Source organism: Neofelis nebulosa, chromosome 8, assembly GCF_028018385.1.
Source record: "Neofelis nebulosa isolate mNeoNeb1 chromosome 8, mNeoNeb1.pri, whole genome shotgun sequence".
NCBI lineage: Eukaryota > Metazoa > Chordata > Mammalia > Carnivora > Felidae > Neofelis > Neofelis nebulosa.
In genome coordinates, this window is record NC_080789.1 from 100,435,783 (window position 1) to 100,450,710 (window position 14,928).

The 14,928-nt window shown below is 38.4% G+C and overlaps 1 protein-coding gene across 4 annotated transcripts in view; it reads left to right on the forward strand.

Moving 5' to 3' along the window:
- CLEC4A (C-type lectin domain family 4 member A) overlaps positions 1-14,928 on the forward strand; it is a 39,533-nt gene that overhangs the window by 18,917 nt on the left and 5,688 nt on the right. For all 4 annotated transcript variants that reach the window (XM_058743795.1, XM_058743798.1, XM_058743796.1 and 1 more), the window contains 2 exons: positions 2,571-2,687; positions 3,920-4,021. In XM_058743795.1, the coding sequence (XP_058599778.1) occupies positions 2,571-2,687; positions 3,920-4,021 (219 nt within the window). The remainder of the gene's footprint in view (positions 1-2,570; positions 2,688-3,919; positions 4,022-14,928) is intronic.

Genomic DNA, 14,928 nt, shown 5'->3' on the forward strand with positions numbered 1-14,928 from the left:
AGAGATTAACAACAATAACTAATAATAAAACAGACCAATTGTATTAATATACCATAATAAAAGTTATGTGAATATGGTCTCTCTATCTCAAAATATTGAACTGTATTCACCTTGCTTGTGATGATGTGAGATGATAAAATTCTTATGTGATGAGATGAAGTTAGGTGAATGACCTAGGCATTGTGACCTAGCCTTAGGCTACTATTTACCTTCTGAGGATACATCAGAAGGAGGATCATCTGCCTTCAGACCACAGTTGGCCACAGGTAACAAACTGTGGAAAGCAAAACTGCGGGGGTGGGGGTGGGGAGGGGGACTACCATGTTAGTTTCAGGTATACAATGTAGTGATTTGATTTTTGTATATATTGGTGAAATGATCACCACAATGAGTCTAGTTAACATTTATCACCATAGTCACTCCAATTTTTTTCTTGTGATGAGGCCTTTTGAGATTTAATCTCTTAGCAACTTTCAAATATGTAATAATATTTAATAGTTGATAATACTATAATAATCTATAATATTAACTATAGTCGATATGCTGTACATTACATCTCCATGACTTCTTTTTTTTTCTTTCGAGTTTTTATTTACATTCAAGTTAATTAACATATAGTGTAGTATTGGTTGCAGGAGTAGAATTTAGTGCTTCATTGCTTATATATAATACCCAATACTCATCCCAACAAGTGCCCTCCTTAATGCCCATCACCATTTAGCCACCCCCCCCACCCCACCGCAACAACCCCTGCAGCAACCCTCAGTTCTCTGTAGTTAAGAGTTTCTTATGGTTTGACACCCTCTCTGTTGTTATCTTACTTTATTTTCCATGACTTCTTTATTTTATAACTGGAAGTTTGCACCTCTTAATCCCCTTCACCCATTCCCCACCACTCCTTACCCCACCTCTGGCAACCGCCAATCTGTTCTCTGTATCTGTGAGTTTCGTTTTGTTTTTTGAATTCCACAGATAAGTGAGATCATATGGTATTTGTTTTCTCTGTCTGACTTATTTCACTTAGCATAATGCCCTCAAGTCCCATCCAAGTTGTCACAAATGACAAGAGTTCCTTCTTTTTTTTTTATGGTTGAGTAATAATCCATTGTATATAAATATCACACTTGGTATATCCATTCATGGATGGATGGATGCTTAGGTTGCTTTTCCTAGCTACTGTAAATTATGCTGCAATAAACATAGGGGTGCATATACCTTTTTGATTTAGTTCATTAAATGTCTTTGTTTTCTTTGGGGAAATACCCCATACTGGAGTTAATAGATCATATGATATTTCCATTTTTAATTTTTTTAAAGTTTATTTATTTTTTAGAGAGAGTGAGGGGGGGAGGGGCAGAGAGAGAAGGAGAGAACCCCAAGTAAGCTCTGCACTGTCAGCACAAAGCCCGATGCAGGGCTTGAACTCACAAACTGTGAGATCATGACCTGATCTGAAATCAGGAGTCTATGCTTACCTGACTGGGCCACCTGGGTGCCCCTCTATTTTTAAATTTTTGAGGAACCTCCATACTGTTTTCCATAGTGGCTGCACCAATTTACATCCCAACCAACAGTGCACAAGGGTTGCCTTTTCCCCACATGGTCACCAACACTTGTTATTTCTTGTCTTTTTTTTTTTAAGTTTTTATTTAAATTCTAGTTAGTTAATATATAGTGTAATATTGGCTTCAGGTGTAGAATTTAGTGATTCATCGCTTACATATAACACTCCGTGTTCATCACAAGTACCCTCCTTAAACGTTTTTCCTTTTTGATACTAGCCATTGAGAAAAGAATTCTTTTTATTTATTTTTTAATGTTTATCCATTTTTGAAACAGAGTGTGGGGGGGGGGAGGGGCAGAGACGGGGAGAGACACAGAATCTGAAGAAGGCTCCAAGCTTTGAGCTCTCAGTGCAGAGCCCTACACGGGGCTCGAACACACGAACCATGAGATCGTGACCAGAGCCAAAGTCAGAAGCTTAACCCACTGAGCCAGCCAGGCACCCTGAGAAAATAATTCTTAACCATGAAATAGTAACTAGAAAGGTCTGACCTTATTTTAAGAATGTGATGAGAGATGACCATAATAACGATTTATCTGCTATGGCTTTATTTATAGTAGTTGAAATTGGAAACAATCTGGAAGATTATTTAAATACATAATGAAATGCTATACAACCACAATAGACAGCGTTAAAGAAAAAATATGGTTGTATGAAAAATGTTCATGGTCTAGTGTATAAACAATATAGTAGGTCTGAAGCTAGTGTCTGTGGTATGTCAATCATGTGGGAAAATGTGTACTTATGTATATACACTTTGAAAATTACTGGAAGGATATATATCAAAACATTAGCAACAGTTCCCCCAGTGGTAAGAGGTTGTGTTTTTATGTAGTTTCCAACATTTCTACAGTGAACATTTTTTCCCCCTATTTTCCTATTATTTCAGATGTCATATTCTTGGTAATAGTATGTCATCCTAGAAAAGGGAGAAGAGGAAGGGGAGGAGAAGCAAAGTAAAAATCAGAATTTGTTACTGATGAAACTCCTTTGATTTCCCGTTCAGCTCCCAAAGAGAAGACCAGCCTGAACAAAAGTAATCCCAATTTTCCCAAGCTACTTTTTGCCTCATTGCTGGTGCTTCTGCTGCTATTGGCAATCTCATTTTTTATCGCTTTTATCAGTAAGTATCCAACTGAAGCTATATGGAATGTCTGCCTTCCATGAAGAGATGGCATCCATTAGATACTGACATTTAATAACGGGTCTATCCAGAAATCTGGAAAAGAAGTCTTCTTTGGGAGGGAGAGACACAATTAATGGGAATCTGTTAGAAATTTTGTTACTTATTTGAGTTTAGTTACTTCCTTATAAAAATAATGGTATCCACCCTATAAAGAAATTGAATACATGTGTGTGTGTGTCTTGTAGAGGGACCTATATTAGGTACCATTTCTACGCTAGACAGTTGTGTAAGTGAGGACAAATCTGTGTTTGCCTATTAGTGTTTATAAGGCCAGGTTTTTTTGACTGCACAGACATAGATTTTGAGATGAGCAGGTGGACAAAAGGCGATGGGAAGAGATATTCCAGGAAGAGTTTCCATTGAAATTTCACCTTAATCATGTCTTTCCTGCCCAAGACTACGTAAGATCTAAAGCCAATTTGGCAACTAGGTGGATTTCTTCGTATCTCTGGCTTTAAGAGCATATCAAAATTTTAAAAGGCATAAGAAGTAGTGAAGCCAGCATGTAGTGGGGCAGGGAGCAAATGGGAGGTAAGGAGGAAAAAAAGAGAAAATTCACTTTCTAGAGGAAGAGGTAAGTTATTTTTAAGTTGTGACATATTTGAGCATATTGGTGTGCTGAAAAAAAAAGCCAGTTGAGAGTGGATAGAGTAAAGGAAGAAGGAGGAGGAAAATAATGCCTATATCTCCTGATCAATGTTGGCTTAAAAAAAAAAAAAATCTCACTTTACAGGTAACCCAGAACTCAGAATTAGCTCAGTCTGCAACGGCCCCCACCCTCCTCCGCCACAACAGACCTATGCTGTGTACATCCTCAGACAGAACTGTTTGCTTTCACTCCATTCTCCCACCTTCAGGGCTCACCTTCTGCATTTAGTATTGAAGGAAAATATGGATAAATCCCTTTGCACTCATTATAATGGAGCCATCATTACTCCCTTCAACTACTGATCTTTTGGCTATTCCTGGAGAAATCTATGGTTTCAAAATCAGTGGGATTAGGATTACATTGAATGTGGGGTGATGGGAAATCTTTTCCATTGTCAGGAGCCTTCCACTCAAGCAACTGGACATTTGTAGATTTTGTTCCTATAAAACAGAATGTGAGAAAGTAACAATAGAGAGCAAAGTCACAACACCAGAAAATGAATGGCCTTTTTTTTTTTCAGTTTTCTTCCAAAAATATTCTCAGCTTCTTAAAGAAAAAAAGACTGCAAAAGAGCTCCCTCACACGGAATTGGAATGCCTGAAAGAGAATGTGACCATGGAAGGTAAAAATGAATGTGCCTATAATTCAGTGGCTGACTACACCATGTAAGGATACCAAGTTAATATTTCCAGTAAGATTCACAGGCAGATCATAGTAAGAAGTTGAGTCTCATGATCATTTCAAGCTTCAGGTGTACAAAGAAATAAGACCTAAAATTCTTATATGCGTATCTTTATGTGTACAAAGAAATAGTCTTCATTGTGGAGATGGCTGTTTAAATCCATGGGTAATCTCTGTACGGAATGTTTGTCCAGCCACATCCTTGGAGTTCTTTCCAGAACACCCTTTCTCACTTTTTACAGTCTGGCTAAGAATTTTGTGGGTCTTCAGATTCTGGTTTCTTTTTGCTTCACACTTCCTTCAATTTATCTCTTTCCTTTTGCATTTTACGATAAGCAGTAAGGAGAAATCAGGCCATAGCTTTTTTTTTTTTTTTTTCAATATATGAAGTTTATTGTCAAATTGGTTTCCATACAACACCCAGTGCTCATCCCAAAAGGTGCCCCCTCAATACCCATCACCCACCCTCCCCTCCCTCCCACCCCCCATCAACCCTCAGTTTGTTCTCAGTTTTTTTTAAAATTTTTTTTTTTTTTAACATTTAATTATTTTTGAGACAGAGAGAGACAGAGCATGAACAGGGGAGGGGCAGAGAGAGAGGGAGACACAGAATCTGAAACAGGCTCCAGGCTCTGAGCTGTCAGCACAGAGCCCGATGCGGGGCTCGAACTCACGGACCATGAGATCATGACCTGAGCTGAAGTCGGACGCTTAACCGACCAAGCCACCCAGGCGCCCCTGTTCTCAGTTTTTAAGAGTCTCTTATGCTTTGGCTCTCTCCCACTCTAACCTCTTTTTTTTTTTCCCTTCCCCTCCCCCTTGGGTTTCTGTTAAGTTTCTCAGGATCCACTTAAGAGTGAACACATATGGTATCTGTCTTTCTGTGTATGGCTTATTTCACTTAGCATCACACTCTCCAGTTCCATCCATGTTGCTACAAAGGGCCATATTTCATTCTTTCTCATTGCCACGTAGTACTCCATTGCAGGCCACAGCTTTAATACTTGGCTTAGAAATCTCCTCTACTAAATATCCAAGGCTGTCACTTACAAGTTCTACCTTTCACAAAACATTAGAATACAATTCAGCAAGTTCCTTGCTATTTTATAATAAGAATTGCCTTTCTTCCTGTTTCCAATAACGTGTTTCTCATTTCTGAGACCTTACCAGAAGCATCTTTAATGTTCAAATTTCTACGAACATTCTGTTCATTATGGTGTATGTATATTCTTTAAGACGATAGGATGTTTCTCTACAGCTCTCTTTTACTGAGTCCTCACCAGAATTATCTTTAATATCTATATTTCTACCAGCAGCCCTTTCTTTTCTTTAAAAAAAAAATTTTTTTATGTTTATTTTTGAGAGAGAGAGAGAGCGAGCTTGTGAGTGGAGAAGGGGCAGAGAGAGAGGGAGACACAGAATCTGAAGCAGGCTCCAGGCTCCAAGCTGTTAGCACAGAGCCCGATGTGGGGCTTGAACTCATGAACCTGAGCCGAACCTGAGATCGTGACCTGAGCCGAAGTCAGAGGCTTAACTGATTGAGCCACCCAGGGGCCCCTACCAGCAGCCCTTTCAAGGCAATCTAGGCTTTTTCTAGCATGCACCTCAAAATTCTTCCAGCCTCTACCCATCACCCAGTTCTAAAGCCATTTCATGTTTTTAGGTGTTTGTTACAATAGCACCCCGCTTTGGAGCCAAAATCTGTATTAGCCTGCTTGAGTGTCATAACGAAATATCACAGACTGGGAGGCGTAGACAACAGAAATTTATTTTCTCATAGTTATGGAGGCCGGAAGTCCCAGGTGCCATAAGAGTCGGTTTCTGGCGAGGCCTTTCTTCCTGGCTTGTAGACAGCTACCTTCTTGCTGTGTCCTACATAACCAATTCTCTGTGTGAATGGGGAGGGAGAGAGAGTTTTCTAGTGTCTCTTCCTCTTAGAAGGACACAAGTCCTATTTTAAGGCCCTGCTTTTATGATTCATTTAACCTTTATTACCTCCTTAAAGTCTACCACTGTAGTCACATTGAGGGTTATAACTTCAGCACATGACTGTTGGGGGAACACAGTTCAGTGCAAAACAAGTTTCTATGTAGTTTACTAGAAATTCTTGTGCATTTGATATTTGTTCTATCCTATTTATTAATTTATTCAGTCATCTATTTATATCTCTATATACTCATGGATATTTATCTTACACTTTGGGTTATAATCCAATACTGTATTTATTTTGTTGCTCAAATTGTTCTGCCTGTGCCCCTGGGAGTCTTTCAGTTGGCTCCCATGGCCCTTTGACATGCCCCCATCACTTTGTTGCTTTACTTGGTTTTTGAGCACTTCCTTACTTTTTGGGATTGTAATATTCTCTGGGCTTATATTGTATATTTCTTGCCTTAGTCTTAGAATCAGCTATTTCTCTGTGGAGTCCTGGCTTCTGTTATTGAAGAATGGTATTAGAAACCAAGATTTGAATACTAGGTACGCTCACTGCTGCTGAGGTGTTCTTTTAGCCCTCCCAGTTCACAGAACAAGGAAATCTCTATGTGTGTACTAACCTGCGCGTGTACATATATTGACAAATATTTCTATAGGCAACTATGTATATCTATAATAAGGTATACATCAGTTTTTACTGATGTCTGAAATGTTTCTCCATTAACACATTGCATCATTCTAGTCTACTTCCCTTGATATCTTTAGTGACTACTCCAACAGAGAGAAATCTGGTCCCGTTAACTTGCTCAGTACATTTCCTTAATTATTCAATTCCAATGAACACATATAGTAATATCGGAATTGTAAACTCATACCACCATGGGAAACAACTTTATCAACTAGAATACATTGCTGGCGTGCGGTGTCTTTTGTCTTTATTCTTGTAGACTCCATTTCCAAAGTCACTTAGGTCATCATCCTCTTCCCACCCCCTTCAGTGTGTTGTGTCTGACATTTGTAATACAGTTAGATTCTCTTGTCACAGTCTTCATTCTTTCATGAATTCTCTGACTTCCTAAATGGATTTTTAAAGCTTTATACAACAAATATGTAAAGTTCTGTGGATTTTGACAAATGCATAATGTTCTGTATCTATTATTAAACAGTATCATACAGAATAACTTCACCGCCCAAAAAGTCCCCTGTGCTCCATTCTCCTTTCCAAACTTTTGGTAACCACTGAAATTTTTACTGCCTACTTTGTCTTTTCCTAGCATTGGAATTACAGTTGGTAGGTAGTCTTTTCACTGGAATTACAGTTGGTAGTTGTTTTTACTTAGCTTATTTTATTTTATTATTTTATCATTTAAATATTTTTGTTGAAGTATAATTAACATACACTGTTATATTAGTTTCAGGTGTATAACATATTGATTCGACAATTCTATACATTGATGCTCACCTTGATAAGTATAGTCACCATCTGTCACCGTACAATGTTATTACAATGTTATTGGCTATATTCCCTATGCTGTACTTTTCATCTCCAGGACTTATTTATTTTATAATTGGAAGTTTGTACCTCTTAATCCCCTTTACCTATTTCATCCGTTCCTCCGGTAACCTCCATCTGGCTACCACCAGTTTGTTCTCTGCATTTAAGAGTCCGTTTATTTTTTGGTTTTGGTTGGTTTGTTGTTCATTTGTTTTGTTTTTTAGGTTCTACAAAGTGAAATTTTATGGTATTTGTCTTTTTCTGTCTGCCTTGTTTCACATAGTGTAATACTCTCTAGGTCCATCTGTAACAAACAGTAGGATTTCCCTCTTTCTCATGACGGAATAATATTACATTGTATATAAATATCGCAGCTCCTTTATCCACTCATCTATCAATGGACACTAAGGTTGCTTCTGTTTCTTGGCTACTGTAAAAAATACTGCAGTAAACATAGAGGTACATATATGTTTTCGATTTTGTGTTTTTGGTTTTTTGGGGGGGTATATAGTAGTGGAATTATTGGATTATGTGATTATTTTTAATTTTTTGAGGAGCCTCCATACTGTTTTCCACAGTGGCTATACCAACTTACATTCCTACCAACTATGCATGAGGATTCCGTTGTTTCCACCTCCTAGCCAACACTTGTTTGATTCCACGTCTCTGATTCTAGCCATTCTGACTGGTGTGAGGTAATATTTGATTGTGGTTTTGATTTGCATTTCCCTGATAATTAATGGTATTGAACATCTTTTCGTGTGTCTCTTGGTCATCTGTATGTCTTCTTTGGAAAAACATTCAGGTCCTCTGCCCATTTTTAATAGGATTATTTGGTTTCTTGGGTGTTGAGTTGTTTAAGTTCTTTATATATTTTGGATGTCAATCCCTTATTGGATATATCATTTGCAAATATCTTCTTCCATTCGCTAGGTTGCCTTTTTTTTTTTTTTTTAATGGCTTCCTTTTCTGTGAAAAGCTTTTTATTTCAATATAGTCCCAATAGTTCATTTTTGCTTTTGTTTTCATTCTCTGAGGAGGTATATCATAAATATGTTGCTAAAGCCGATGTCCAAGAGATTACTGCTTATGTTTTCTTTTAGGAGTTTTATGGTTTTAAGTCTCAGATTTAGGTCTTTATCCATTTTGACTTTATTTTTGTGTATGGTGAGAAAGTGGTCTAGTTTCATTCTTTTGCATGTAGCTGTCCGGTATTCCCTACACCATTTATTGAAAAGACTGTCTTTTTTCCATTTTATATTCTTGCCTCCCTTGTCATAGATTAATTGACCATGTAACTTTGGGTTTATTTCTGGGCTTTCTATACTGTTCCCTTGACTGATGGGTCTATTTTTGTGCCAGTACCATACTGTTTTTATTACAAAAGGTTTGTAGTATATCTGGAAATCTGAAATTGTGATACCTCCAGCTTCGTTCTTTCTCAGGATTGGTTTGGTTATTCCAAGTCTTTGTGGCTCCATACAAATCTTAGGATTATTTGTTATAGTTTTGTGAAAAATGCTGTTGTTTTTTTGATAGGAATTGCATTGAATCTGTAGATTCCTTTGGGTAGTATGGACATTTTAATGATATTAATTCTTCTGATTCATGAACATAGTATATCTTTCCATGTGTGTCATCTTCGTTTCTTTCATCGACATCTTATAGTTTTCAGAGTATAGGTTTTTTACCCCTCTGGTTAAATTTATTCCTAGGTAATTTCTTGTCTTTGGTGCAACTATAAATGGGACTATTGTCTTATTTTTCTTTCAGTTACTTTGTTATTAGTGGGTAGAAATACAACAGTATGTATAATATAATATATTAATTTGTATCCTTTAACTTTAATGAATTTATCAGTTCTGATTTTTTTGGTGGAGTCTTTAGGACTTTCTATATATAGTATCGTATAAGCTGCAAATAGTGAGAGTTTTACTTCTTTTCTTACCAATCTGGATGCCTTTTATTTCTTTTCCTGTCTGATTGTTACAGCTAGGACTTCCAGACTATATTGAATAAAAGTGGTGAGAGTGAACATTCTTGTCTTGTTCCTGATCTTATAAGAAAAACTGTCAGTTTTTCGTCATTGATTATGTTGTTAGCTGTGGGTTTGTCATATGCTCTTCATTATTATTATTGTTATTTCTAAATATAATTTATTGACAAATTGGTCTCCATACAACACCCAGTGCTCATCCCAACAAGTGCCCTCCTCCATGCCCATCACCCACTTTCCCCTCTTCTCCACCCCCCATCAACCCTCAGTTTGTTCTCAGTATCCAAGAGTCTCTTATGGTTTGCCTCCCTTCCTCTCTGTAATTTAACCCCCCCTTCCCCTCCCCCATGGTCTTCTGTTAAGTTCTCAAGATCCACCTATGAGTGAAAACATACGGTATCTGTCTTTCTCTGAGGTTCCTCAAAAAATTAAAAATTGATCTTTGTTATTTTGAGATATGTTCCCTGTAAACCCCTTTTGTTAAGAGTTTTTGTTATGAACAAATGTTATATTTTGTCAAATACTTTTTCTGCATCTATTGAGATGATCATATGGTTTTTCATCCTTCTTATTAATGTCATGTATCACATTGATTGACTTGCTAATATTGAACCACCCTTGCTTCCCTGGGATAAATCCCACTTGATTGTGGTGAATGAACCTTTTAATTTAATGTTGAAATCAGTTTTCTAATATTCTGTTGAGGTTTTGCATCTGTGTTCATCCAAGATATTGGCCAATAGTGTTTTTTGTTTTTTTTTAAGGTAGTATCTTTATCTGGTTTTGATATCAGAGTAATGCTGGCCTTGTAGCATGAATTTGGAAGTTTTCCTTTCTCTTCTAAGTTTTGGAATAGTTTGGAAGAATACACATTAACTTTTCTTTAAGTGTTTGTGGGAATTTACCTATAAAGCCATCTGATCCTGGACTTTTTTTTCTTCAGACTTTTTGGTTGCCAGTTCAATTTTGTTATTAATAATTGGTCTGTTCAAATTTTCTATTTCTTCCTTGTTCAGTTTTGAAAGATGGTATGTTTCTAGGAATTCATCCATTTCTAGGTTGTCCAGTTTGTTGGTCTACATTTTTTTATACATTCTCTTATAATTCTTTGTATTTCTGTGATTTTGATTATTTCTCATCCTTTATTTCTTTAAAGAAAAAATTTTTTTTCAATGTTTATTTATTTTTGAGAGAGAGACACACACATACAATGTGAGCAGGGAAGGGCAGAGAGAGGGAGACACAGAATCCGAAGCAGGCTCCAGGCTCCCAGGTGACAGCACAGAGCCCGATGCGGGGCTCGAACTCACGAACAGTGAGATCATGACATGAGCTGAAGTCAGACACTCAACCGACTGAGCCACCCAGGTGCCCCACTACCCATTTACTTTTAATATACACATGTCTTTATATTCTCCTCCTAAAGTTTTAATGTGGGTTTCTTGTAGACAACATATAGTTGAGTCTGGTTTTTTTTTTTTGATCCACTCTGATAATCTTTGTGTTTTAATTTGTGAATTTAGACCACTGACATCCCAAGTGATTATTAATATGGTTGTATCAATATTCATCATATTTCTATTGTTTTCTATATCTTGCCCTTGTTCTTTGTTCCTTTTTTGTCTTTCACTCTTCTGTGGTTTTGAGAATTTGATATGATTCCATTTTCATTGCATTCTTAGCATATCAATTATACTTCTTTTATACTGGTTGCTCTAAAGTTTGCAATATACTTATCAACTAATCCAAGTCCACTTTCAAATAACTATACAGCTCCATACATAGTGAGAGTGTCTTAAAATAGCAAAATGATCCTAATTCCTCCCTCCTGTCTCTTGTATTAATACTCTCATTTATTTCACTTACATCTTTGTATACATAATCTAATACATTGTTGACATTATTATTTTGAACAAATGAAAGATCAGTTATGAATATAGATCAGGGGTGCCCGGGTGGCTCAGTCATTTGAGTGTCCCACTCTTAATTGTGCTTTAGGTTATGATCCAGGGGTGTGGGATTGACCTCTACATTGGTCTCCATGCTGAGCGTGGAGCCTGCTTGAGATTCTCTCTCTCTGCCCCCTCTCCCCTGCTTGCACACATGCTCTCTCTCTCTCTCTCAAAAAAAAAAAAAGAATATAGATCAATTAAGAATATAAGAAATATGTTTTTATTTTACCTTCACTTATTCTTTTTTGATGCTCTTACTTTATATAGGTCCAGGTTTCTGACCTATAATATTTTTCTTCCCCCTAAAGAACTTCTTTTAACATTGCAAGTTCTACTGGCAACAATTTCCCTCAATTTTTATTTGTCCAAAAAGTCCCTATTTCATCTTCACCTTTTTTTTTTTTTTAATTTTTTTTTAACGTTTATTTATTTTTGAGGCAGAGAGAGACAGAGCATGAACGGGGGAGGGGCAGAGAGAGAGGGAGACACAGAATCCGAAACAGGCTCCAGGCTCTGAGCGGTCAGCACAGAGCCCGACGCGGGGCTCGAACCCACATACCGCGAGATCGTGACCTGAGCCGAAGTCAGACACTCAACCGACTGAGCCACCCAGGCGCCCCTCATCTTCACCTTTGATGGTTAATTTTGCAGGATAAGAATTAGGGTGAAAGTTTTTTTGTCTCTGAACACTTTAAATATTTCACTACATTCTCTTCTTGTATCCGTGGTTTTGGAGAAGTCTGATGTAATTTCTATTTTGCTTCTCTGTAGATGTGTTTACCCCTTCTAGCTTTTTAAAGGATTTTTCTTTATCTTTGATATTCTGTAGTTTGAATATGATATATCTTAGATGTAGTTTTCTTTGGCATTTATCCTGCTTGGTGTGCTCTGAGCTTTTTTGAATCTGTAGTTTGGTATCTGTCATTAATTTGGGAGAAATTCTCAAATGTTATTGCTTCAATATTTCTTCTGTTCTTTTCTCTTTTTATTGTTCTGCTATTCCCATCATGCGCGTATTAACACTTTTTGTAGCTGTCCCACATTTCGTGGATATTCTGCTTGTTTTTCCTCCCAGTTCTTTTCCTTTTTTTAGTTTTGGAGACTTCTATTGAGACACCCTCATGCTCAGATTTTTTTGTGCCGCTGTGTCCAGTCTAATAATGAGCTCACTAAAGACAGTCTGCCTTCCTTTCTTTTTTTTTTTTTTTTTAATTTTTTAAAATGTTTATTTTTGAGAGAGAGAGAGTGTGTGCGTGTGCACGAGCGGGGGAGGGGCAGAGAGAGAGGGAGACACAGAATTCAAAGCAGGCTCCAGGCTCTGAGCTGTCATCACAGAGCCCGATGTGGGGCTCACAGAACCACTCATGAACCACGAGATCATGACCTGAGCCAAAGTCAGAGGCTTAACTGACTGAGCCACCAAGGCGTCCCATTTCTTTTTCTTTTTTTTTAAGTGTATTTATTTATTTTGATAGAGCAAGTGGGGAGTGGGGGAGGGGCAGAGAGGGAGAGAGAGAGAGAGAGAGAGAGAGAGAATCCCAAGCAGGCTCTGTGCTGCCAGTGCAGAGCTGAGGCTTGGTCTCATAATCTGTGAAATCATGACCTGAGCAGAAATCAAGAGTCGGACGCTTAACGGACTGAGCCACCCAGGCGTCCTAGACATTCTTTGTTTCTCTTACAGCATCTATCATGTTTCCTTTTGTTTCTTAGAATTTCCATCTGTCTGATTACATAGTTCATCTCTTCTTGTATGCTGTCTACTTTGTTCATGAGAGCCCTTAACATATTAATCATTGTTGTTTTAAATTTCTGTTCTGATAATTCCAATATCCTGCTACATCTGAGTCTGGCTCTGATGCTTGCTTTGTCTCTTCAAACTGGGGCACTTCAAATTGCTATGCTTCTAGCAATTCCCCATTTACACCTCAGGTTTCCCTACCCTGCAGCTGGTTCCCACAGAAATTTTGGCTCCTGGGTTTCTGCTTCAGTAAGTTGTGATCCTCTGTATTTGCCTGCCTGCATAATTTTAAGAGCAGCGGCTTTGCTTGTGAGGAGTTGTTGATTTGTGGTTTGTTCAGCTTTTTACTTCTTAGGTCGGTATGGTAACTTCCAAGATTCTTGCATGCCAGCCTGGAAATGGGAAGTCTATTTATTTATTTACTTTTGTCTGTTTTGGCTCTGTTATTTGCTTGAGTAATTTCTATATTTCAATTCTGCCTTTCAATTCCCTGATTTTTCTGTCTCCTCTGCTTTTGAGCCCAGCCAGCCACCGAACTTTTTATTTTGGTTATTATATTTGTTAGTTATAAAAATTTGTTTGTTCTCCTTTATGTCTCTAACTTGTTGGCTGAGATTTTCTTTCTTTCTTTTTGGAGAGAGAGAGAGAGCATTGGGGGCAGGTCAGAAGAGGGAGAGAGAGGGGCGCCTGGGTGGCGCAGTCGGTTAAGCGTCCGACTTCAGCCAGGTCACGATCTCGCGGTCCGTGAGTTCGAGCCCCGCGTCAGGCTCTGGGCTGATGGCTCGGAGCCTGGAGCCTGCTTCCGGTTCTGTGTCTCCCTCTCTCTCTGCCCCTCCCCCGTTCATGCTCTGTCTCTCTCTGTCCCAAAAATAAATAAAAAACGTTGAAAAAAAAATTAAAAAAAAAAAAAAAAAGGGAGAGAGAGAGAGAGAGAGAGAGAGAGAGAGAATATCTTAAGCAGGCTCCACGCTCAGTGCCGAGCCCGATGCGTGGCTCAGTCCTACGACCATGAGATCATGACCTGAGCTGACATCCAGAATCAGACCCTGAACCAACTGAGCCACCCAGGTGCCCCTGTTGGCTGAGATTTTCTATTTCTTTTCTGAGGCATTGTTTTGTTTTGTTTGTTTTTTTTTTCATTTGGTCCAAACATGTTTGTACTTTCCTGTTGAGGCATCTTTGTCATGGTTTCTTTAAAATCTCTGTCAGATAATTCTAGTATTTCTGTTCTCTTGATATTGGCATGTATTTATTTTCTTTTTAAAAATTAACTTTGAGGGGCGCCTGGGTGGCTCAGTCGGTTGAGCGGCCGACTTCGGCTCAGGTCACGATCTCGCGGTCCGTGAGTTCGAGCCCCGCGTCGGGCTCTGTGCTGACCGCTCGGAGCCTGGAGCCTGCCTTCGATTCTGTGTCTCCCTCTCTCTCTGCCCCTCCCCCGTTCATGCTCTGTCTCTCTCTGTCTCAAAAATAAATAAACGTTAAAAAAAAAAGTTAACTTTGAGAACTTGCAATTCATGGTATGATGGGTGATTTTCCACTGAAACCTGGACATTTGGTATAGTAGTCTGGATCTTATTTAAGACCTCTGTTTTAGCTGCCTTTTCCAGACACCACTCTGGCAAGGGAAGGGGGGCCCTGCCTTGTTACTGCCTGGTACAGGTAGACCTGATCCCCTTGACCCCTGGTGGGTGGCTCCTTTTCACCTCTGGATGAAGACGCAAGTTCCAGTTTCCAT